Source organism: Carcharhinus amblyrhynchos, chromosome 8 (genome assembly GCF_965287045.1).
Source record: "Carcharhinus amblyrhynchos chromosome 8, sCarAmb.v2.hapA, whole genome shotgun sequence".
NCBI classification, from domain to species: Eukaryota; Metazoa; Chordata; class Chondrichthyes; order Carcharhiniformes; family Carcharhinidae; genus Carcharhinus; species Carcharhinus amblyrhynchos.
In genome coordinates, this window is record NC_137331.1 from 6,141,434 (window position 1) to 6,168,045 (window position 26,612).

Consider the following 26,612-nt stretch of genomic DNA (forward strand, 5'->3'; position numbering starts at 1 on the left):
TATTTGCCCACATAATTGCATTTACAGAGGTGTAGATTACATGCACATTTTACAACAGGGAGGGATTCTTCTCAATTAATGTTCAATATGTTCTGAATTATATTTGTAATCAAGTGGAATGACTCATGGAGGTCTGGCTGGTTTTGATTTCGATTTGGTGTGATCTATTATTGTCACATGTATTAGTATACAGTGAAAAGTAATGTTTTTTGTGCACTATACAGACAAACCATACTGTTCACAGAGAAGGAAATGAGAGAGTGCAGATTGTAGTGTTACAGTCAGATATAGGGTGGAGAGAGAGGTCAACTTAATATGAGGTAAGTCCATTCAAAAGTCTGATGGCAGCAGGGAAGAATCTGATCTTGAGTTGATTGGTACATGACCTCAGACTTTTGTATCATTTTCCAGATAGAAGATGGTAGAAGACAGTATGCCTGGGGCGCGTGGGGTCCTTGATTATGCTGGCTGCTTTTCTGAAGCAGCAGAAGTGTAGACAGAGTCAATGATGGGAGGCTGGTTTGCGTGACGGACTGGGCTACATTCACGATGCTTTGTTAGGTTAAGTACATTGACTCGAACAGGCGCCAGAGTGGGATGACTAAGGGAATTTCACAGTAACTTCATTGCAATGTTAACGTAAGCCTTATTTGTGACTGATAAGTAAACTTTTTAACTTTAGGTTTTTGCGGCCTTGGGCAGAGCAGGAGCCATATCAAGCTATGATACAACCGGAAAGAATGATTTCTGTGGCGCATCTGTAAAAGCTGGTCAGAGTTGCTCCTGAGTCTGTGCCCAGTTCCTGGGTATTTTCAAAGCCCCCTTGCTCCAGCCAGACTACTGAGTGGTGGGCTTGCTTGTGAGAGACAAGGACTATCCTTTCATCAACACCTCTCAGAAATGAGGGCACAGTCAAGGAATGCCAATAAATTGAGTGCCACGCATCATTAGAGGTCCTCATTCAGAGAGCCACTGCCATTCTAAAACAATGGTGCCACTATGTGAACAGGCCAGTAGTGTGGTCTTCCTGTACAACTCACAGTGAATCTCAACGTTCATTACCATTAACAGTATGCTTCGCAATTTCCTTGGTGATAGCGCAGTGGGAATAAGTAGACTGGGAAGGAATGAAGAGTTGGAGGAAGCAGCAAACTCCATCCATAAAGCAGGCTGCCAGAGATGGAGACAGCAATTCTGGAGGAGACATTCCGCTGGTTAATCCCTCCCTGCTTCCACTCCCAACATTGACTTCTTTAATTTGGTCCAGTCGGGACAGCCACCACATCAGTGCCCTCGAACTGAACGCACAAACTGTCCAACATAAGTTCATGAAAATTGAAAATGATATTAAAGTACAATCTTTCACTGTTCCACTCCCACAGACTCTATTCTTGGTTTAGTTAATACTTACATGACTAATGCCTGTTTTGTTGTGTGGTAAGGATTTAAACAGGGGTCTGGGGATTGTCTAATCTCCCAACTGGTTGCTACTTGTATCGTATGTTCTTGAACTACAACTGTTTATTTATAGCAAGTATTTATAAATTTGGGCCTCTGAATAAGGTTGGCGAGTCCCTCAAATCAAATTTACTTTAGTCATATGATTTGACATAATTATTACATAGATGTCAAGTATGCTTTGCATATTAACCCTTTACATCTCCCCCACAAGTCTTTTTCCCCATTTTATTTCTTTAGTCTATAATACCTATTCAAGCACCTTGATGAAATCTGTATGTGTCCCTAGTCTAGTACCCCCGCCTTCCACATAACAGTTTCTTGGTGACTCCCTTCGGGAAGGTGGAAGGCATCTGAACCTCTTGTGGACAGCACTGTGGAGAGTTTGAGAAGTTCTGGACATTGAGGAACATGCGGATGAAAGCAGCAGCAGCAATGTGTTATACCTGAAGTGTAAAGGTGGTATTTAAGTGAGAAATGGAGAAGAGAAACATAAGAGCATAAGAAATAGGAGCAGGAGTAGGCCATCCAGCCCTTCGAGCCTGCCCCGCCATTCAATAAGATCATGGCTGATCTGAAGTGGCTCAGTTCCACATTCCCGCCCTCTCCCCATAACCCTTAATTCCCTTGCCTATCAAAAACCCATCAACCCGCATCTTAAAAATATTTAGCGAGGCAGCCTCCACCACTTCAACGGGCAGAGAATTCCAGAGATTCACCAGCCTTTGAGTGAAGAAGTTCCTCCTCAACTCTGTTCTAAACCACCCCCCCTTTATCTTGAGGCTGTGCCCTCTAGTCCTGCTGTCCTTTCTGAGCGGGAAGAGCCTCTCCACCTCTATCCTATCCATCCCGTTCATCATCTTATATGTCTCAATGAGATCTCCCCTCATTCTTCTAAACTCTAACGAGTACAAGCCTAGTTTATTCAGCCTCTCCTCATCGTTCAAGCCCCTCAACTCCGGCATCAGCCTAGTAAACCTCCTCTGCACTCCCTCCAAGGCCAAAATATCCTTGCGTAAGTACGGCGACCAAAACTGCACACAGTGCTCCAGCTGCGGCCTCACAAATCCTGAAGGGAACTTCCTTCTGCTTAGCCAGATGTCGCATTCCTAACATGCCCTTCCCAACAATGATCAGGGTCTGTTCTTCAAGTAGGGATGATCCGTGGATGAAGTGTAGCCCTCCCACTTGATGGAATAAAGATCTGCTCCCTCCAGCAATTCCAGTGCAGCATCTGGAAACCAGGAAGGCCTTTGTAGCATCTGCTGTACCATTGTACATAGCCTTGTCTTCAGTCATTGTGTGCCATCCCTTCAAGAGGTAGAGGCTGTCTTAAGATTACATCAGTCAAGTGCAAACTTGATGCCCTCTCTCACAATGGACAAGGTGCCAATGAGGGTGGTAATCGCTGGCAACCTGCAGACTCCACTCAAGTCAATTAGGCTTCTTTGTGGCAACATCACTGGACTTGCCTCCAAGAGTGGCATCCGTTCTGCATCCAAAACCGCACTAAGGATTTGGGTTTAGATAGACTAGAATCCTACAAAAGGAGGCCATTTGACCCATCGAGTCTGCACTGACCACAATCCCACCCAGGCCCTATCCGCATAACCCCATGCATTTACCCCAGCTAGTCAACGGACAATAAGGCGCAATTTGGCGTGGCCCGTCCACCTAACCTGCACATCTTTGGATACTTTGGAGGAAACCCACGCAGACATGGGGAGAATGTGCAAACTCCACACAGACAGTGACCCGAGCTGGGAATCGAGCTCAGGTCCCTGACACTGTGAGGCAGCAGTGCTGACCACTATGCCACCATGCCGCTAAGGAATGGAAATGCTTTTGCTGAGGTTTTTTCCTCAAAATGCATTGATTTTTAACTCTGAAGCTGAACAATTGCCAGAGAGGCATGGCTGTATCGTGTATCATGTTACTGCAAACTGAGAGAGGAAAGAATAGTTTGAGGCTTGAATCTGTCATTATCACTCTGACTGTTGATGTACAGACCAATGGGCTGGAATTTTACTGCACCACTCGCCATGGAAATCAAAGCAGGTGAAGGGTGGACAATGGGAAATTCCGTTGATCTCAGGCGGTATCTTATAGTTTCGGGAAGAGCAAGGTAGTAAAATCCCACCTCAAGAGTTCTTATTATTTGTTGAGACACAATCCAGTGTATTTTTACTATTTTTCAGCATGAACTTTTGTTGACTTGCTGCTTAATGTTATATTTGCCCTAATATTTTGTGGTTTTATTTCTCTTCCGTTAGAATCAGCAAACCTGGAATAAAATCATAGAATGGGAGCAGCGCACAAACAGGCCATTCGGCCAAATGTGGAAAACACCATGCTCCTAGAGAGTTTAATCAGGCTTTTGCCCATTGAGGATATTGGATGTACTTTTCTGCCTATAGCTTTAATGAGCTGTGTCAAATTGACGCAAATACAGTTGGGTCTATTTGGTTTTGGGACTGGGACTATCCCATAACACTGCAGCTGGTTGGATGACTCCTATGTTTGTCATCTTGTCTGACTGCTATTGAGTTTGTTTCATGAGTGAGGGGAGGATCTCTCGTGGCATGAACAGACACACAGGTTTGGTATGCTCCCTCAGAGTGACCTTGTTTGCCTTGTTCAGTCACCCCCCAATCCTGTAAAGAACCTCAGGAACTCTGTTTTATAATTGGAGCCAGACCCTAGTTGATTCACCGCATCAATATTTTTCTAAAAGGTTATTGTTGATGCAGGTGTTTTGGCTGAGCAGATAACAATTCTAGTTATGGGCCACAAACAGAGTCTCTCAAATCTTTGTCTTTGTACCTGCTATGAAGAGTTTTGAAGCTTCCTGCTTCAGACTGTCATATTATGGATGGCATCAACAATGTGGCTCACCAGCTATGGCTCTCTGTGCAGTTGGACTGCAAGACTGGCTCCTGTGTCCAATTTAAAGTTTATTAACTGTAATCGAGACCGAGAACTCAGGATCCTAGACCTCACCCAGGAGGCACGGTTGCGTGTCCTCTTTGTGTGTTGTCGTGACCTCATGAATCCTCCTGGAATTGTCTATGTTTTGGATAGTTTCCCAAAGTGCCCTGTTTGGTTAAGTAGAACGCATTGGGCTGAACTTGCAGGACATTGGATGATGCTTGTGGGGGCACTTTGCTCCACAGCTCTGGCATGGTTCACCGTACAGTTAGGTTATTGCTGCCCTGGGACTGGAGCGTTCCTGTTTCTGTGCTGTTTCACTCACTGGACTGTGAGGTTTACTTTGTACACAGTTCACTTTCACCCTTTAATATGGAGGAGTGCTGCAAACGGATTTCAGATTGTCTGATAATCTGGATAGCTTTCTCGAGGGTTAGATCTTTCTCTAAAGTACTGAGCTGCGGGATTGATCTGAGTCTTGGATAAGCTGAAATTGATCTGGAAAAGTGGATATCTGATCCACTGTTTAAAATTTTCAATTGAGGTTCAACTTTAAGAGGTTTCCGAAAAAAAAATGAAAGTGATACTTCCTGTGATTGTTGTTTCTAAGGGAGACGGGGGATCACCACAGTGATGCTATTTGCAAACTCAGCATTCACATATTCCCAACAATGACTGCTTAGGTCAGCAGGCATTATCCTTCCTGCTTTCTGGGTAGTGAAAGTGTTCAATCCTGGCCGTTTTAAGCTGCCTATTCTGAGATGATTAATTTTTATTTCATAACAATTTTTCTCTTTCTTCAGAATGAGCTCAGCTGCCATCTGTTCAGGCATTGGTTTGGGAGCCGTGTTTCTTGGACCGCAATCTAAATGGCAATTTCTGACCATTGTGGAATTTACTTTTCTTTGGGACTTTTGCAGTCCAGGAATTTTAAATTTATATCTCACCCATAACTAGGTCTACTGGCTTTGCACGCTCTATATATGGAAGGTAGACTTCCACGGGATTCATAGGAATCTTCTGCTGCAGTAAGGAAGTTAAGCTTGCAAGCCTTTCTTTGGAGCTGTTCCCTGGCGATTTTCTTCTGCGCCTTTGTTTTTTGATCTTCATGTCAGAAGACTTCTTTCTACAGTTTTCCAGAATTTTAATTTTCTTCTGCAATCTCTGAAAGCTTTTGAGTTGATCCATTCACTGTGAACATGTGTTGGGTGCAGTTTATTGAGGAATTCATAGTCTTGGATAGTTCAATATCGAGTATTCATTAAGTACAAGAAACAATACACATAGGTACAGTGAACGTCCAAGCTAGGAGCTATCTCCATGCTTGCTTTTACACACAGTTCTGTCCAACGCTGCCCTATGTATGGGACATGTGTTCTCTTGGATCACTGTGCAGACAGTCCTGTACCCAATCCCATGTTAATCCTTTTGTGCCAGAGCCTTATACCACAGGAGGAAGGAAGGGATGGGGGCGGCACGGTAGCACAGCGGTTAGCACTGCTGCTTCACAGCTCCAGGGTCCTGAGTTCGATTCCCGGCTCAGGTCACTGTCTGTGTGGAGTTTGCACATTCTCCTCGTGTCTGCGTGGGTTTCCTCCGGGTACTCTGGTTTCCTCCCACAGTCCAAAGATGTGCGGGTTAGGTTGATTGGCTGTGCTAAGAAATTGCCCCTTAGTGTCCAGGGATGCGTAGGTTTGAGGGATTGGTGGGTATAATATGTAGGGATATGGAGATAGGGCCTGGGTGGGATTGTGTTCGGCGCAGACTCGATGGGCCGAAGGGCCTCTTTCTGCACTGTAGGGTTCCATGATTCTATGAAAGGGAGGGAGGGAGGTCAGTTTAAAGGAAGGAAATAAATAGCACCTTACTATCAGTGAAGTACTCTTGAAGGGTAACCAGTGTTGTAATGTAGGAAACATAGCAATTTGTGAACACAAGCTCCCACAGACAGAAATAATATCAGGATCAAATCATTTATTTTCTCTATGTTAGTTCAGTGATAGAAGTTAGCCAGGACCCCGAAGATCAGTCCGCACTGCCGCTCTTCATGACAATCCTTGTTTATATCTACCCGAAAGCAAATAGGGCCTCAGTTTAACATCTCTTCGGAGAATTGGCATATCTGATTATGCTGCGCTCCCTGAATACTATCATGAAATGTCAACCTGGATTCTGTGGTCAGATCTCAGAAGTTTAACGTCACTCCACAGGCTAAAAGAAACAGATGTTATTAAGGTCAAGTTTTCATCAAAGGCATTCATTATTATTGTCTTTCCGTTCCTCATTAATGCCTACTTTAAACTAACAACCACAGATTCAGTTTGTTTATCCTTTTGTTCAGCATGACTTGCTGATTAGATTTGATTTATTATTGTCACATGTATTAACATACCGTGAAAAGTATTGTTTTTTTGCGTGCCACACAGACAGCGCATTCCCTTCATAGAGAAGGAAAGGACAGAGTGTAGAATATAGTGTTACAGTCATAGCTAGAGTGTAGGGAAAGATCAACTTAATGCGAGCCTGATAGCAGCAGGGAAGAAGCTGTTTTTGAGTCAGCTGGTAAATGATCTGACACTTATATCTTCTTCCCGAAGGAAGAGAGAATGTCCAGGATGCGTGGGGTCCTTAATTATCCCGGCTGCTTTGCCGAGGCAGCGGGAAGTGTAGACAGAGTCAATGGATGGGAGGCTGGTTTGCGTGATGGATTGGGCTACGTTCACGACCTTGTGTAGTTCCTTGCAGTCTTGGGCGGAGCAGGAGATATACCAAGCTGTGATACAACCAGAAAGAATGCTTTCTATGGTGCATCTGTGGAAGTTCGTGAGACTTGTAGCAGACATGTCAAATTTTAAGTTTATTTATTAGTGTCGCAAGTAAGACTTACATTAACTGCAATAAAGTTACTGTGAAATCCAGCGCCTGTTCTGATCAATGAACCTAACCATCTTTCAGAATGTGGGAGGAAACTGGAGCACCCAGAGGAAACCCACACAGACATGAGGAGAACTTGCAAACTTCACACAGACAGTGACCCAAGCTGGGAATCAAACCCGGGACCCTGGCGCTGTGAAGCAGCAATGCTAACCGTTGTGCTACTGTGTTGCCTTGGTCTCCTGAGAAAGTAGAGGCATTGACGAGCTTTCTTAACTATAGCGTCCTCATGGAGGGACCAGGACAGGTTATTGGTGATCTGGACACCTACAAACCTGAAGCTGTTGATCATTTCTACTTTGTCCCCGTTGATATAAACGCGGGCATGTGTTGTAGGTAAAATAATACCTCGAAGACTGTTAGTGAGTCAAAATACAGTGGTTTTTATTCCAAATTTTATTTGGGAGAAAACTGGTTCCGATTAAGGCTTTCCAGCCTTCTCCTCGAACACAAACACAGGTGGGCAACTATACATTATGGGTCTTAGTGTCACTCATGATACAAATCCTCAATTCCAGGCAGAAGTTTGCGTCTTCCTTCCTGTATCGTGATGTAGGCCCAGAGTTAATCAGGAATCACAGCCCTGCAATCATGACACAGGTTTAATCCGGTCACGATTTAAAACCCCTTCTGCAGCAGTACCGGCATCCCTGCCTTTGAAGTTACTCGTGCAATCGCGACTGTCCCAGCGGGACTCTTCCTGTTCAAAGCCAGTACCGCGATCTGCCATCAGCAGCTGTCAAAAGCCGGTATCGTAAACTACCATCTGTGTAACGATGTCCAACTAATACAAACAGGTAAGATTTGCAAAGTCTGCAAAATAACAGTCACATTTAACTGTCAGCTGTTACAAAAACAAGAGTTAAAGCGTGCAAAGTCTACAAAATAGCAATCACGTTTAACTATCTGCTGTTATAAAAACGAGAGCTAAAGCACGTAAAATATGAACAAATAATTTACATTAACACCAGGAGCAATATAAGCCAGGGAAGATCAGCTCTGATGAAGGGCTATGTTTGTGATATGCTCTAGGTACAAAATCCATTAACTCTTTCCCTCCTTCAGCGTGCCCTCCTCTACACTTCCTGAAGTTGATGACTATCTCCTTCAGTTCATTGACACAGGAGGTAGGAGCAGGAGTAGGCCTCTCAAGCCTGCTTCACCATTTAATCAGATCATGGCTGATCTGATTGTAACTTCCCACCTGCCGCCTCTAACCCTTCACCTCTTTGTTTACCAAGAACCTATTTACTTCTAATTTAAAATTACTCAAAGATTCTCCTTCCACTACATTTCGATGAAGGAAGTTTCACAGACTCACAACCCTCCAAGAGAAAAGATTTCTCCTCATCTGTCTTAATTGAGCCTCCGCATATTTTTACACAGTGGACCTAGCTCCAGATTATCCCACAAGAGGAAACATCCTTTTCACATCCACCTTGTCAATACCCTTCCAGAGTCTTAAAGGTTTTAATCTTACTCTTCTGAACTCAAGTCTCAACCGTCCAACTATTTCTCATAAGACAACCCACCCATTACTGACATTGTTCCAGCAAAATTTTCTCTGAACTGCTTCCAACCACATTTACAGCCTTCCTTACATAAAGAGATCAATGGAACGCCAGATGTGGTCTCACCAATGCCCTGTGTAACTGAAGCATTACCTCCCTCTTTTTTATATAATTCCCCTCACAATAAATGATAACATTCTATTAGCTTTTTTTCTTGGAGGGAGTCCAGACAAGGTTCACAAGAATGATCCCAGGAATGAAGTGTTTGTCATAAGAGGAACGTTTGAGGGGTCTGGGTCTATACTCGATGAGGTTTAGAAGGGTGAGGCAGGATCTAATTGAAACTTACAGAATACAGAGAGGCCGAGATAGACTGGATGTGAAGAGATGTTTCCATTACTGGGAGACTCTAAACTCAAAGGGTACAACCTCAGAGTGAAGAAACTCTCCTTTAAAACTAAGATGAGGAGGAATTTCTCCAGCCAGAGGGTGGTACAGCTGTGGAACTCATTGCTACAGAGAGCTGTGGAGACCAGGTCAGGGAATGTCTTTAAGACAGAGATAGACAGGTGCTTGATCAATAAGGGGATCAAGGGTTACGGGGAGAAAGCAGGGGAAGGAGCATGAGAGTCATATCAGCCATGATTGAATGTCGGAGTGGACTCAATGGGCCAAATGGCCTAATTCTTCTCCCAAACCTTATGGTCTTATGCTATTGAAAGATTGTGATGAGCAATCTTATGGTCTTAATTACTTGCTGTACCTGCATATTAGTCTTTTTGTGCTTCATGCGCTCAGAAACCCAGATTCCTCTGAATCTTAGAGCTCTGCAACCTCTCACCATTTTGATTACATGCTTCTTCTTCATTTCTTTCTGCCAAATGGACAAATCCACATTTGCCCACATGATACCCCATTTGCCAGATCCTTAGCCCACTCGTCTAGCCTACTAAAATACCTTTGAAATTTCTTTATGTCCTCTTCTCAACTTACTTTTTCACCAATCTTTGGGCCATCAGCAAATTTAGCAACCACCCCAGTTGTTCCTTCATCCAAGTCATTTATGTAAATTTTAAAAGGTTGAGACCCAGCACTGGTCCCTGTGGCAAACCATTCATAGCAAGCGTAAGATCTTGCCAACCAGAAAAGAGCCACTCGTGTCCATTCTCTTTTTCCTGTTAGTTAGCAAATCTACTTTCAATGCCAATATGTTAATCCCTACACCATGACCCTCCGCAATAACCTTTTGATGTGGCACCATGTCGAATGAATATGATATCCATTACAGAATGTGATTGCATTAGAGAGGGTACAGAATAACTTCAGAGGAGAATGGAGAAATTTAGCTGTGAGGAAAGGTTGGGTTGGTTTTCTTTGGGACACAGCAGAGGGGAAATTTAATTGAGGCATATAAAGATCAGGCATTATCTTATTGAATGGTGGAGCAGGCTTCAGGGTCCAGCTGGTCTACTCCTAGTTCTTATAATATTATTTGGGGCTTAGAGTGGATAGGCAGGTCACTTAGCAGAGAATCAATTACCATGGGGCTTAGATCTGAAGTAATTGGCAGAAGGATTAATCCAGAGAATTGAGCCAATACTTTTTAACCAGAAGGTGGTGGAGTCTGGAATTCACTGTCTGAAAGGCTGGGAGAAGCTGAAGCCTTTACAGCTTTTAAAATCACCTGAATACGGAAGTTCTGTCATTGAATCAAGAGCCAGAAAATGGGATGAGGTAGCTCATTTTTGACTGACACAAACAAGCCCAGTCGAATGATCACTTTCTGTTGTCATAAAAGGGGGTAAGGTGTTAGCGTGGACAGAGGATTGGTTGTCTAACAGGAAGCAGAGAGTTGGTATCAACGGGTGCTATTCTGGTTGGCGGTTGGTGACTAGTGGAGTGCCGCAGGGATCGGTGCTGGGGCCTCAACTGTTTACCATATACATGGACGATCTGGAGGAGGGGGCTGAGTGTAAGGTGACAAAATTTGCTGATGACACAAAGGTGAGTGGAAAAGCAAATTGCATGGAGGGTGCAGAAAGTCTGCAGAGGGATCTGGATAGGCTGAGCGAGTGGGCGAGGACCTGGCAGATGGAGTATAATGTTAGCAAATGTGAGGTTATCCACTTTGGCAGAAATAATAGGAGGAGGGATTATTATTTAAAAGGCGAAAAGCTGCAGCAGGCGACGGTGCAGAGGGACCTGGGGGTCCTTGTGCACGAGTCACAAAAACCCAGTCTGCAGGTGCAGCAGGTGGTCAAGAAGGCGAATGGGATGCTGGCCTTTATAGCGAGGGGGATTGAATATAAAAGCAGGGAGGTCTTGCTGCAACTGTACAAGGCACTGGTGAGACTGCAACTGGAGTACTGTGTGCAGTTTTGGTTGCCGCACTTGTGGAAAGATACATTGGCCTTGGAGGGGATGCAGGTACCATTAGGCTGATACCGGAGATGAGGGGGTTAGCCTATGAGGAGAGATTGAATAGACTGGGTCTGTACTCATTGGAGTTTAGAAGGCTGAGGGGGGATCTTATAGAGACATATAAGATAATGAAGGCGATGGATAGGGTAGAGGTAGAGAGATTCTTCCCGCTTCGAATGGATAGCAGGACTAGAGGGCACAGCCTCAAAATAAGGGGGGGGGGCAGTTTAGATCAGAGTTGAGGAGGAACTTCTTCACTCAAAGGGTGGTGAATCTCTGGAATTCTCTGCCCGTTGAAGTGGTGGAGGCTACCTCGCTAAATACATTTAAGTCACGGGTAGATAGGTTTCTGATAGACAGGGGAATTAAGGGTTATGGGGAGAAAGTGGAACTGAGCCACGACAGATCAGCCATGATCTTATTGAATGGCGGGGCAGGCTCGAAGGGCTAGATGGCCTACTCCTGCTCCTATTTCTTATGTTCTTAAAAGATTTATTTATTTTCTGAATGTTCACAATTGAACTTTTTGTGCTCGGTGTGGCTTAGGGCAGGATTTCACAGCCTTCCTCGTCCTGAAGCCATGAAATCCCCCCCAAGGTCAATGGACCATCCACCCTGTTCCGATTCCCGTGACCTGCGGGAAAATTCGGATTGGCGGATGGTGACTAGTGGAGTGCCCCAGGGGTCGGTGCTGGGGCCTCAGCTTTTTACCATTTATATAGATGATCTGGAGGAGGGAACCGAGTGCAGGGTGTCGAAATTTGCTGATGACACCAAGATTGGTGGAAAGGCAAATTGTGCAGAGGGTGTGGAGAGTCTGCAGAAGGATCTAGATAGGCTGGGCGAATGGGCCAGGAAATGGCAAATGGAATTTAATGTTGGCAAGTGTGAGGTGGTCCACTTTGGTAGGAATAATGGTAGGAAGGATTATTACTTACAGGGCGAAAAACTGCAGCAGGCAACGGTGCAGAGGGACCTCGGGGTCCTTGTGCATGAGTCGCAAAAACCCAGCTTGCAGGTGCAGCAGGTGGTCAGGAAGGCGAATGGGATGCTGGCCTTCATAGCGAGGGGGATTGAATATAAAAGTAGGGAGGTCTTGCTGCAGCTGTATAGGGCATTGGTGAGGCCGCAGCTGGAGTACTGTGTGCAGTTTTGGTCGCCGCACCTGCGCAAGGATATTTTGGCCTTGGAGGGAGTGCAGAGGAGGTTTACTAGGCTGATACCGGAGTTGAGGGGGTTGAGCTATGAGGAGAGGCTGAATAAACTAGGCTTGTACTCGTTAGAGTTTAGAAGAATGAGGGGAGATCTCATTGAGATGTATAAGATGATGAATGGGATGGATAGGATAGAGGTGGAGAGACTCTTCCTGCTCAGAAAGGACAGTAGGACTAGGGGGCACAGCCTCAAGATAAAGAGGGGGCGGTTTAGAACGGAGTTGAGGAGGAACTTCTTCACTCAAAGGGCGGTGAATCTCTGGAATTCTCTGCCCGTTGAAGTGGTGGAGGCTGCCTCGCTAAATATTTTTAAGACGCGGGTTGATGGGTTTTTGATAAGAGAAGGGATTAAGGGTTATGGGGAGAGGGCAGGAAAGTGGAACTGAGCCACGACAGATCAGCCATGATCTTATTGAATGGTGGGGCAGGCTCAAAGGGCTAGATGGCCTACTCCTGCTCCTATTTCTTATGTTCTTATGTTAAAATTCCAGCATTACCGTCAGAACCTCTTGATGTCTGAATTTTCCATAAACATGATCTACGACTGGTCGGTGAAACCAAAACTGACAATTAAATGTGATTGTGCCGTTGTAAACGTGCAATTAAATTCAAAAGTACTTTTCTCAATGTGGTCTGTACTTACATTGGTAAAGACAATGCTGATGATTTTTAATGTTTTGCCGAATATTGTTTGTGTTCACATCAGAACCTATAACACTGACAACATTTGTATGCTCCAACAATGGTACACAATGTATATTATAACATAATATTTTCTCAATGTAAAACACATCTAAATAAAAATACTGAGGCAGCCTTTAGCCATTATTAGAAGATATCTTTCAGATGCATTCCTTATTAAATAAGAGGATTGGTTAACTAACAGAAAGCAAAGAGTTGGGGAGGGGTGGTAAATGGGTGTTTTTCTGGTTGGCGATCAGTGACTAGTGGTGTGCCTCAGGGATCAGTGTTGGGACTGCAATTGTTTACGATTTACATAGATGATTTGGAGTTGGGGACCAAGTGTAGTGTGTCAAAATTTGTAGACGACACTAAGATGAGTGGCAGAGCAAAGTGTGCAGAGGATGCTGAAAGTCTGCAAAGGGGTAAAGATAATCTAAGTGAGTGGGCGAGGGTCTGGCAGATGGAGTACAATGTTGGTAAATGTGAGATCATCCATTTTGGTAGGAATAACAGCAAAATGGACTATTATTTAAATAGTAAAAAATTGCAGCGTGCTGCTATGCAGAGGGACCTGGGGGTCCTTGTACAGGAATCTCAAGGAGTTAGTTTGCAGGTGCAGCAGGTAATTAAGAAGGCAAATGGAATTTTGTCCTTCATTGCTAGAGGGAAAACAATGAGGTCATGTTGCAGCTGTATAAGATGCTGGTGAGGCTACACCCTGGAGTACTGTGTACAGTTTTGGTCTCCTTACTTGAGAAAGGATATTCTGGCACTGGAGGGGGTGTGAAGAAGATTCACTAGGTTGATTCCGGAGTTGAGAGGGTTGGCTTATGAGGAGAGATTGAGTAGACTGGGGCTATTGGAATTCAGGAGAATGAGAGAAGATATTATAGAATCGTATAAGGTTATGAAGGGAATAGGTAAAATAGAAGCAGCATCATGTTCCCATGTCCATGTCCATTGGCTTGCTGCAATGTTCCAGTGAAGCCCAGCAGAAATTGGAGGACCAGTCTCTCATCTTCCGATTAGGCATGTTACAGCCTTCTGGACTCAACATTGAGTTCTACAAAGGTAGACTCTGACCTTTCTGCTCCATCTTGATTCCCACCTTTCCATTTTATCCAATTTCTTTTCTCTCCCAATTCAAACCAGCCCCCCCACTGCCCATCTCACGACTGCCTGCAGATGCTTTATAAAATGGCCACCATATCAATTGGATTTAGATTCCATACACGTAGCTAGTTTCAATTTAAGCCATGTCCCACTAACCTTTAAATGCCCCTTCCTCTCGGCCCTGCACCAGTGTTATTTTATTCCTTTGACTTAGTTCTCAACAATCCAGCTACTGCATTGAAATCTACATACGATACACATCAGAATAATGAAGTAAATTAACAACACTAATAACAAATAGGAAAAGCAATAGTCATGAATACAAGAGGATTTGACAAATCAGGCACACTTAACGATCTTCAAAGTATAAAAACATCTTCAATTACCACGATGAATTCTGAATCAAATCATAACATTGAGAAATGTTACTTAATATAGTAAAATCTAGATGGTGAAATGCTATTGGACAAGATTGTGCCATCAAACTATAAAAATAAATTAGGTAATGCTGAAAAAAGAGACGTGTCATCAAAGATTTTCATCTTGTCCCTAAATTGGATCTCCCTTAATCTGCACACATATAACTCCCTAAATTTACACCCCTTTATTGTGGAGTCCACTAGATGTAGACAAAAGTCGAGGGTAGAAGAAGGACTGGAATGAGGCACTCACTGAGTGTTAAAATGGGCAGTGCGGGCTTGTAGGGCAGAAGGGCCTGTTTCCTGTGCTGTGCTGTTCTCTGTGTTCATTAGGGATAGCTCACAAAAATTTAATGAGGTAACTAGAATTTATACTGCATTAGAAGAGAGTGCTGATTGGTGGGCAAGTGGACTCTGATTGGTGGAGGCATTGCCATGGCAAATGCAGCATGAAACAGTTAACTGACAACTTTTGTTCAAGTTCAAATACTTATTTTCAGCAACTCTCAAGTTCCATGATAGCAAACAAAAATGATTTTGAAAAACACAAAGAGAAATGACTGCTTCACTGTCACTGCAGCGGCAGTTTTGTTAAATTCTTGTACAAAGGTACTAACAAAAGCTTAGCTATTACTGAAAAGTTGGAGACTTGTGATTGAAGACTTTTTTTGTCTTACACCCATTAAGGCAAAGGCAAGAATGCCCAATTTTAAATTACCACAACAATTGGCAAATCAACTCTGATTGGCTGAGGCATTGTCGTGAAGACAGTAACAAGAACTCTGGTGAGAACAACACAGTGACAATTAATTATACAAAAATGCTTGAAAGGCAGTGAGTCAGGAGAAGGTTGTGAACAATGACGAACACTGTGGGTTTGGTTTCAACCAGCTTTCTTTAGTTGTGACAAGCCTAGATTTATCAGTGCTACGTTCGTATTTTCAAAGTATTACTCACTAATGCAATTCGCGCGCACAATTTGCGTGCTTTATATTGGCCTCTTCTTTGAGGAACTTTCTTGACAATTTTTTTGCAATTTTATTCAGCTTGGCAGCCCTCAGAATTTTTACTAATGTTTCGGCAGTCATGTTTTCACTCTGCTCCTTCTTCCATTTGTCAAAGTAAAGCATTATCTGCTCGTGTCCCTGCTTGCCATTCTGTGTTTGTAGCATGTTTCTCCGGGTCTCATTGGTGAGTCTCTTCCCCAGACTGAACACTTGCCGCTGGTCCATCTTCTGTCGTGCCACAAATTGAAAAAGTGCCTGTTCACACGCTGTAATACCCTCTGAAACACAGAATGAAAACCATTTGATTTTGCTTCGACTGAATGCTTAGACAGAATAAATATATATATACATATATGTATTAATAATGGTTGGTTAAGAGGCAGTTACAAATTTTGCAAAGTCAGCGCCATCTCATGGCCACGCTATCGCTCACATTGTATTCTCAGTTAACTAGGGCTTTTTTGGTCAAAGCGCAAGTGTTGGATGGATAGTTACATGGAGACTAATGGATGGTCAGGAATGAATTGCAAATATTAGGGGAGTCGGTGGCCTCGTGGCATTATCACTGGACTATTCATCCAGCTAATGTTCTGGGGACCTGAGTTCTAATCCTGCAGATGGTGGAATTTGAATTCAATTAAAAAAAAATCTGGAATTAAGAATCTGCTGATGACATGAAACCATTGTTGATTTTTTAATCTGATTCACTAATGTCCTTTAGGGAAGGAAATCTGCCGTCCTTACCTGGTCTGGCCTACATGTGACTCTACAGCCCCAACAATGTGGCTGCCTCTAAGTTGCCCTTGAGCTACAAGGGATGGGCAACAAATGCTGGCCCGCCTGTGATGCCCATGTCCCACAGATGAATAAAGAAACAATCTTTGCAGTGCCACAACTGCTTTGAAGTCACGGCAAACATGATTTTCAACAGGCTTTCACTTCTGAATTAACGAGTGAGCAGTGAAGGACCTTGAATGGCTTAGAAAGAAAACTGTTTGAGTGATGAAATTACAATTAGCCTTCGCACCAAAATGTCTGGCTGCGGGAAAGGGGAAGGTAGCACATCGCAAGAGGCAGCTGAAATGTTGCAGCATGAGATATAGCTGTAAAGAAATGTGCCATTTCCCATAAGTTACCAGGAGTATGCCAGCAAGCGGCTGGTATGTTGCATGCCTCTTGTGTTGGTCTGTGCGTATCAGTTTGGCAGTAGGACTGCCCTTGCCCAATGTGCAAAAAAAATCACAGGGTCCATTTTTAGGTGGATGCTTAGCCCTTATGCCTTTTCAATCAAGTATCTAATTATCGTTGAAGGGCTCCTAGCTGAAGTTAGCCACTGATGGGAGTTGTGAAATTCTCCAGTGGCCCAGAAGCAAGTTAGAACACTTGGGCCCCAGCCCCAGTATCTTTCCCTCCTCCTAGTTACACAAAGGCTAGTGAAGCAGGGCCACCTCACATTGGAATGAACTGCCTTTGGAGGAGAGATCAGTGCCAGTTGCCTCACTGAAGTTGTTGATGAGATCTCAGGGTCAATTTCCATTGATCTCCAAGCCTTTCAGTGCAGGTACACACTGGTCTCACTGCACTGAGTCTGAGTTTGAAAAGAGGCTCAGGGGGTAATCTGCCCTTTGATATTTAGAGTCCTCCAAATTAATGCTCAAACGATATATCTGCTGGTGTTCTCAGAGTGAGGGTCTGTGCTAGTACATACTTATTAGTGAAAGACCAATGATGGTATTCAGAGCGTCATAGAAACCCTACAGTGCAGAAAGAGGCCATTTGGCTCATCGAGTCTGCACAGACCACCCCCATATCCCTACATTTTTACCCACTACTCTCTCTAAGCTATGCATCTCAGGACACTAAGGGGCAACTTTAGCATGGCCAATCAACCTAAACATCTTTGGACTGTGGGAGGAAACCAGAGCACTGGAAGAAACCTACGCAGACATGAGGAGAATGTGCAAACTCCATACAGACAGTGATCCAAGCCGGGAATCGAACTCATGTATTCTCGATTCAGTAGGCAGATCTAAATTTCTGAGCACTATATGTGGTCTGGCTGTCATCCTGAAAATGTAGACCAGTGTGCACCATATGTTAACTTACTGCTAAATGAATACTCTTTTCCACATCAGCAAAATACAGATTACATACTAACTCAGTACCTCTATTCTGAATGAGGATGATTGGAGGACCATCCCCAAAGAAGAAAAACCAATATTTTTTTTCTAAGTCATGTTTTCACTCCAACAAGAGGACGAATATTAAGCAAATTGGCTCGTTTTCTGCTTAAGCATATTTTACTATTTTTCTAACTTTCATAAAACAACAGGGTTACCTTGTTATTCAGAGTAGATATGTATTCTACCCATAGTTGCTGACGTTAATAACTCAATATGATGTTCAGGTTTTGCCGTTTATGTGGAGACCTTTTAACAGGGCGCGAATATATAGTCATACAAAATGAGACAATGCTTTGTTCCTACCTTTCCAACAAATTATTATAATCTCCAAACTTGACTATGTTGTTGAAAGCACACTATTTTTGGATTACATCAGTGCAAATAAAAACTTTGTTCGACATAAGTATACGAAACAACTTCAGAGCTTGTCGCTTAGCCTGGAGAGAGGTACAGTTTAACAGTTGCCCAGGTTCCATTCAATTACACAGGTTAAAAAATGTGAATAAAACCTTTTGAAATACCTATGGAGTCGTGGGGCTGACAGGGGCTGCACAAATTGTCGTGCCACACAGTGCCAAGTGTATCCAGTTTTGAGCCCAGTTCGGTGCAGTTTGTGTGTTTCTTACATTTTGCGGTGGCAGAACTCACTGATGAGAAGAAACCCCGAGTACATTTGCCGCAAACTGTATCTGAAGACGAAGTGCCTGATTAACAGAAACAGATAAGTGAATCCCATTAGAGAAGAGCAAATCAAAGTAAAATATCTCACAAAGTTGACTAACATAAGGGGAAAAATATGTTTGTATCGCAATGAATCAAGAGTAATAAATTCAATAAAGCTGACCAACTTCTGCATGCAAACCTTTCTCATACACTTTATAATCTATTGAAACAAGAAGGAACAAAAGTTTCCATTTGTGGGTGATTGCATGCTCCGAATGTGTAAAATAAGTTGGGCAAACGAGATTGGACAAAATCCCAGAAATGATAGATTACAACTATCAGAACAGGCTGGGGATATCGAGTCGACATTCATTCTCCAATACAGCATCCCACCCCAACCGCAACACCATAACCCCATGCATTTACCCTGCTAATCCCCCTAACCTATACACCTTGGGACACCAAAGGCAATATATCATGGCCAATCTATCTAAGATGCACATCTTTGGACTGTGAGAGGAAACTGGAGCACCTGGAGGAAACTCACGCAGGCATGGAGAGAACTTGCAAACTCCACACTTGCAGTGACCCAAGCCAGGAAGCAAACTCGGGTCCCTGGCACTATTAGGCAACAGTACTAACCATGTGCCACTGTGCCACTCTTCTTAAAGAGAAGTTTTGAAAATTAGGAAGGGATTTGTTAGAGTGGATATGATAAAGAAGCATTCACTTGAGGGGGGAAGCCGGAAGTATAAAATAGTCATTTGTAACTCCAATAAAACATTCAGAAGAAACTTATTTCTGAAAGAGTGGTTAGAATGTGGAAGTTATTACCACATGGAGTGACTAAGGAGTATAGCATAGATGCCTCGAGGGGAAGGTAGTTGAATACACAAGGGAGAAGAACAACAAAGAACAAAGAATAACACAGCACAGGAAACAGGCACTTCAGCCTTACAAACCTGCGCCGCCCATTTTAACATTCAGTGGGTGCCTCATTCCAATCCTTCTTCTACCTTCGACTTTTGTCTACGCCTCTTGGACTCCACAATAAAGGGATGCAAATTTAGAGAGTTATATGTGCGCCAGATTAAGGGAGATCCAATTCAGGGACAATTTATTGACACCAATCAGCCGAAAAGCACGTTTTTGGGGTGTGGGAGGAAACCGAAGCACCCGGAGAAAACCCACGCAAGCACGGGGAGAATGTGCAAACTCCCACAGACACCGACCCAGGTCAGAGATCCAACCCGGGTCCCTGTATCTGCACAGCAAACAGTGATAGTCACTGAGCTGTCGTGTCGCCCGTCAGTTGGTCCAGTTTAAGCGTACACTAACGACGTGAAGCACAAGGCAACTCTCGAAGCAACATCCAAGAGCAGCCCTCGCGCGACCCACCGCGTGTATGCCCCTTGTTGGCCAACAAGGCGGACCGAATCGCCTGCAGATGTCAAAAGGAGACATCAATAAACATACACAGCCTATACAGACATTCACGGAAGATCCCCAGAAGCTCAAACGTAAGACAGGTGAGCCATAAGATATGTTGGAAGGGGATAGAAGAGGATGCAGTTAGTGTTGGATAAGGTGTGGTGTGAGGGCCCTTAGATGGAACATTAAATCTAACAGACTCCAGTTTTGCTGAATGGTCCTTTTTTGCACTCTAAATTCTGTGAGATTTTCAATTTTGTAAATACAAACAAAGGTGGACATTTCAACTTGGCAAATTACAAAACGAAACAAGTAGTACCTGCACTTTTGACTCCATATCCAGGGGAACATTCTTTCTGCTTCATACAAAATTCATATCTCCAGAAGAACCCATCTTTGCACTCACACACTCTGTTGTGAGTCGCATTGCATTCGTGTTTAACATATTGATTATCTTTGCAGAAATTATTGCAGTATTGGCATTTCTGTAGGTAGTTCCAAAATTGCGTGTAATGATCTGCCAGGCAGGGTGCACAGATGGTATCATGATCTTTTGTGCAATAGGCCGTCATGTACTGTCCTGGAGGGCACCGACTACAGGTTCGACCTTCATATTGAAAGGTGGGTACTGCTGCGATGCATTTCTCTGTACTTGCATAAATAAGGAAGGCAAAAGCCAGGCTGCACAATGACTAAGGAGAAAGAAAGGTTAACTTCAATTACAGAAGCAGTATCTATTTGGACAATCAATGCAGCCCTACATTTAACACTATGATAAGTACTCCAGCTCGCCAAGTGCCCAGCTTGGGAGGGGAGGAAAGAGAACAGCAGTGAGGAGTTTCAACAATACCCACCTGACTCATCTGTAGAAAATTGTGGACTGCCACAAAAGGGTGTAATATATCCTACTGGAGATTCAACTAAATCGAAAGAGTTTTAGTTGTCTTTTCATATATTGTTTAGTGACAGTTTTTTTTTGTTAACATTCAGGAATAAAAATTTATAGAAATTTATACAATTCTAATAGGATTAGACAGGTTAGATTCAGTAAGAATGTTCCTGATGTTGGGGAAGTCAGAACTAGGGGTGATAGTTTGAAGATGAGGAGTAAACCTTTCAAGATTAAGGTGAGGAGAAATTTCTTCACCCAGCGAGTGGTGAATGTCTGGAGTTCACTACCACGGTAGGTAGTTGAGGCCAACACATTGCCTGATTTCAAGAAGAAATTAGGTATACCTCGGGGGGCTAAAGGGATCAAGCGATATGGGGGAAGGCGGGATCAGGATATTATCATCGAATCCCTTCAGAGAGAAAGAGGCTGTTCAGCCCATCGAGTCTTCACGGACCACAATCTCACCCAGACCCTATCCCCATAACCTCATATATTTACCCTGCCAATCCCCCTGACACGAAGGGGCAATACAGCATGGCCAATCCACCTAACCGGCACATCTTTGGACACCAAAGGGCAATTTATCTTGGCAAATCCACCTATAACCTACACATCTTTCGGAAAATGTTGATTTTGATGATCAGCCGTGATCGTAATGAATGGCTCAAAGGGCTGAATGGCCTACTCCTGCTTCTATTTTCTTTGCATAAAAAGGAAATGAATTCTTGTTCAGTGGGTGGAGGTGGTTGAAGACTGGACCAACAGTTGACGTGGTGAAAAGTATTTTTTTTCTCCGTAGGGCACGGATGAACAGAAGGATTTCTTTAAAGTACATTGATCTGACATCTTGAATCCCCATACTGCAGCGCGTCAGATTTAATGGCATGCAATTCCTGTTCCTCAAACCCCACGCATTGAGTAGTCTGTCTCATTCATGCTGCTGCGGGGAAATATTGAATTTAGCAATGTGAGGCTGGATTAGTTGAAGACTGAGTCAATCCTGATATGTGAATTAGATATAAAAAGCCCAAAGTACCAGAATTCTTAAACGTTAATAAGGAGAAAAATACTTTATTTTAGTTGAAGTGACTTCTTAAATAAAATTCTGATTTTAAATGAACATTTCAGTATAAATGAAATTAGGCTGGAGCATTGAAAATTTACCTTGGCTGGCAGTGGGAAACATATTTCAACCAGGTTTTCTTCTCAGTTTTTGTAAGTGGATTGCTAATGTTGATTGCATGATAATTATTAACATAATTATTACAACACTAAATGTTAACATGTTGAGCATGGCTGCCTGCTCACTGCAAGCACCATTGATTTCCCAATATCTGTGCTGGTTTTTAAAGCTCCCAGCAGAGGTACAATTTAAAACTTCTTCCTCAATATTTCTGGTTGACGGTATGAAAGAGAAAAGCGATTGGATGCATGATTCTCTACACTGTATCAGATTATGTCAGGAAGGGTCAGTTTGTGGGTAGTAAAGTCAGGAGGAGTCAGGTCAGGGTGGTGGTCAGGTTTGGGGGCGTAGGCTGGTCAAAGTGGGTGAGGTCGGGGAGGAAGTCGGGTCTTGTGGGGAGGAGTTGGGTTGAAGGGAAGTAGTCAGGTCAGGGTGATAGTGCAGGGCTGCATGGTGGCACAGTGGTTAGCACCGCTGCCTCACAACGGCAGGGTCCCAGGTTCGGTTCTGACATCGGGTCACTGACTGTGTGGAGTTTGCACATTCTCCCCACGCCTGCGCGAGTTTCCTCCAGGTGCCTCGGTTTTCTCCCACGGGCTAGGCTGATTGGCCATATAAAATTGCCCCTTAGTGTCGGGAGGGCTATCAGGATAAATCTGTGGGGTTACATCTGTGGGGTGGGCTTGGGTGGGATTGTGGTCGGTGCAGGCTCGATGGGTGAAGTAGCCTACTTCTGCACTCTATGGATTCTATGATTCTAAGTCAGGGTTAGTCAGGTCTGAAGTATGATTTGGGGATCAGTTATGGTCCTCAGTTCAGTTACTCTGGCTGGCATTGAGTTGGATCAGATATTAACCAGTATAACATTTTCAGGGTAAATATGCAGTTAAGTCCCACGTATCTGGCCCAAGGGTCTGTCCTGAGCTTAGTTTCAGATACATATGTAAGGGTCCCAGGCAGCGGAAATCAGCTCTCCAGAGGTTTAGCCATCAGACATGAGGGTCTGTGTATCAAGTCTTCTGTGGGTCCTGATGCACATCTCCCAACTTCAGTCTAGATTTCACTGCTGTGCACATCAGAGGATTTGAGTCAATAAGTTCTTTCCTTCTGTGGCCATTTTACTGATCTATAAGCCACATATTTGCTGAAATAACTGCATTCTTCGCAATGGATACTGACACTTCTGACCACTCTGGTCATCATAGAATCCCTACAGTGCAGAAGAAGGCCGTCAAGTCTGCACTGAATCTCCGAAAGAACATCTTACCCAGACCTGTAACCCCACGTATTTACCCCACGGATCCTCCTAACCTGCATAACTTGAGACGACAAAGGACAATTTATCTTGGTCAATCCACCTAACTTGCACATCTGTGGACTGTGGGAGGAAACACAGTAAAAAGTTTGACAACACCAGGTTTCAGTCCAACCGATTTATTTGATAGTAAACTCACAAGCTTTCGAGGGGACTGCCTCTTCGTCAGGTGAATGGAGAGTTCTGGCCTCGGACAGAGCGTATAAAGTGCAGACAGTTTAGAGATTACTGATTAGAATGCGAATCTTTACACCTAACCTGCTGTTCAAGTCCTAAAGTGGCTGACAATGTGTGTGGAAGGAACACTGATCACGGGTTAAAGAGATGTGTATTGTCTCCAGACAGCACAGTGAGTGAGGTTTTGTAAACCGAGGCAAGTCACGGGGGTTACAGATAGTGCGACATGAAGTTGGGTTCACTCCTTCCACACACATTGTCGGCCACTTTAGGACTTGAACAGCAGGTTAGGTGTAAAGATTTGCATTCTAATCAGTAATCTGTAAACTGTCTGTGCTTTATATGCTCTGTCCGAGGCCAGAACTCTCCATTCACCTGACGAAGAGGCAGTCCCCTCGAAAGCTTGTGTGTTTACTATCAAATAAATCGGTTGGACTAAAACCTGGTGTTGTCAGACTTTTTACTGTGTTTACCCCAGTCCAACGCCGGCACATCCACATCTGTGGGAGGAAACCCAGAGGAAACCCACGCAGGCACGGGGAGAAATTCCAAAGGCACCCGAGGCTGGAATCGAACTCAGGTCCCTGGTGCTGTGAGGTGCCAGTGCTAACCACCGTGCCCCCTTAGCCCCATCGTCTCAAAGAGCAATACATTGGCTAAAGTGGCCTTTGCAAAGGTAAAATCACAAATGTCTTACAGTGTATTTAGTTTCATGTTTCCAGTGTATCAACAAACCACTTTGCTCGTATGGCATTGAATTATTATTAAGTAGACCTAGCAGTGAACAATACAGCATGAATCTCTGTGGTAACGTAAAGACAATAAGGGGACACGTGCTAAAAATTCAAAAACTTGCTACATGAATAGAATAAGGAAGACAACTGTTTTGCATGTTAAGACACAAAAGTTTAAAGTTTAGTGATTAGTCACAAATAAGGCTTACACTGCAATGAAGTTACTGTGAAATTTCCCTAGTCGTCACACTCTGGCACCTGTTTGGGTACACTGAGGGACAATTTAGCATGCCCAATGTGCCCTAACCAGCACGTCTTTCAGACTGTGGGAGGAAACCGGAGCACCTGAGGAAACCCACGCAGACATGGGAAGAATGTGTGAAGTCCACACACACACACACACACACACACACACACAGAGTCATCCAAGCTGTGTATTGAACCCAGGTCCCTGTGAGGCAGCAGTGCAAACCATTGTGCCACCGTGTCACCCCTGTATTACACAAAAGTATGACATTTACATAACACTTTTTACAAGTGCTAGCCTTCCCAAAGTGCTTCACAGCCATTGGAGCACTGTGGAAGTGTAGTGACTGCTGTAATATAGGAACATTTTTAAAAATTAATTGAAAATAAAATCATAAAAGTAACCAAGAGAAAGGCTTCTGATTTCAAAGCTCTTGGGATGTACTTGTCAATCAGTCAGTTCTTGTTATTCTTTTGGGTGCAATTTTTAGTCTGCGCTTTATGTCACATTAAAAAATGGAATATAGTACCGACATGTTAAAATTATAATTTCACCAATCGGAAACCTGTAATCTGCAGGATCATTAAAGACATACTTCAGCAATTCACCAGATTTGAACCCCATTTCTGCCTTGGTGTGACAAGCACGCACAATGTACCAATCACAAGCAATTTTGGACATGATAGGATGCCGGTCACTTTCCGTTCGGCTTTGCTACTCACCGCCCTGATCAGCTCCATCCGGACCCTGGTGCTGCACGCTGGAGCGATCGCTGGGTCGACCTGCAGAGAGTTTAAAGGCTGGGGGGAGGTTGTGTTGGGAGTTCCCCCCACGGAGTGCGGAGGCGTCCTTTCGTTCATTGGTTCATCTCTTACTCTGTTATTGTCGAGCCCAAATGAACAGTCCCCATCCTGAAACCCTTAAGACATCGCCAGCGAAAAATGTGTAAAAATAAAGGTATGACATGTCACCTTTTACAGCCTAATTTTCTCCAAAGACTTTATGTGGAGGTGTAGTCACATCTAATTTATCATTGACGCGTGTATTAATCTGTATCGAAAAATATTGTTTTTTGCACGCTGTACGGACAAAGCATACCATTCATAGAAAAATCTAGTGAATTGCTGAAGTATGTCTTTAATGATCCTGTAGATTACAGTTTTCCGATTGGTGAAATTATAATTTTAACATGCCGGTACTATATTCCATTTTTTAATGTGATATAAAGCGCAGACTAAAAAATTGCACCCAAAAGAATAACAAGAACAGACTGATTGACAAGTACATCCTTAGAGCATAGGGGAGGAAAGGAGAGGGTGCACAATGTAGTGTTACAGCTAGAGTGTAGAGAAAGATCAACTTAATGAAAGGTCGCTTCATTCAAAAGTCTGATGGCAGCAGGGAAGAAGCTATTCTCCTGTTGGTTGGTATGTGACCTCAGACTTTTGTATCTTTTTCCAGACTGAGGAAGATGAAAGCGAATATGCCTGGGGTGCATATGGGGGTCCTTAATTATGCTGGCTGCTTTTCTGAGGCAGTGGGCAGTGTAGACAGGGTCAATGGATGGGACGCTGGTTTGTGTGATGGACTGGGCTTCATTCACAACCCTTTGTAGTTTCTTGCAGTCTTGGACAAAACAGGAGCCATACCAAGCTGTGATACAATCAGAAAGAATGCTTTCTATGGTGCATCACAGTCCAAAGGTTAGGTGGATAGACCATGCTAAATTGCTAAAGTGTCAGGGGGACTAGCTAGGGGAAATACATGGGGTTGTGAGGATAGGGCCTGCGTGGGATTGTGGTCAGTGCAGACTCGATGGTCCAAATTTTATTAAGTTTATTGATTTATTAATCACAAGTAGCCTTACATTCACACTGTAATGAAGATATTGTGAAAGTCCCCCAGTTGCCACACTCTGGCGCCTGTCCGGGTATAATGAGGGAGAATTTAGCATATTTACCAATACACTTAATCGGCATGTCGTTCAGATTGTGGGAGGAAACCGGAGCAGCCGGAGGAAACCAATGCAGACATGGGGAGAATGTACAGACTCAGCACAGACAATGACCCAAGCTGGGAATTGAACCCAGGTCCCTTG

At 43.7% G+C, this 26,612-nt stretch overlaps 1 protein-coding gene across 1 annotated transcript; it reads right to left on the reverse strand.

The window, feature by feature from the left end:
• Positions 1–13,121: 13,121 nt before the first annotated feature.
• LOC145346942 (tumor necrosis factor receptor superfamily member 6B-like) lies at positions 13,122–25,455 on the reverse strand. The gene is made up of 4 exons (XM_080194819.1): positions 25,237–25,455; positions 20,286–20,658; positions 18,394–18,576; positions 13,122–15,967 (listed from the first exon to the last, which is right to left on the reverse strand). The coding sequence occupies exons 1-4, from the start codon at positions 25,372–25,374 to the stop codon at positions 15,639–15,641; spliced, it is 1,023 nt and encodes a 340-aa protein (XP_080050945.1). The 5' UTR covers positions 25,375–25,455; the 3' UTR covers positions 13,122–15,638.
• Positions 25,456–26,612: the final 1,157 nt, after the last annotated feature.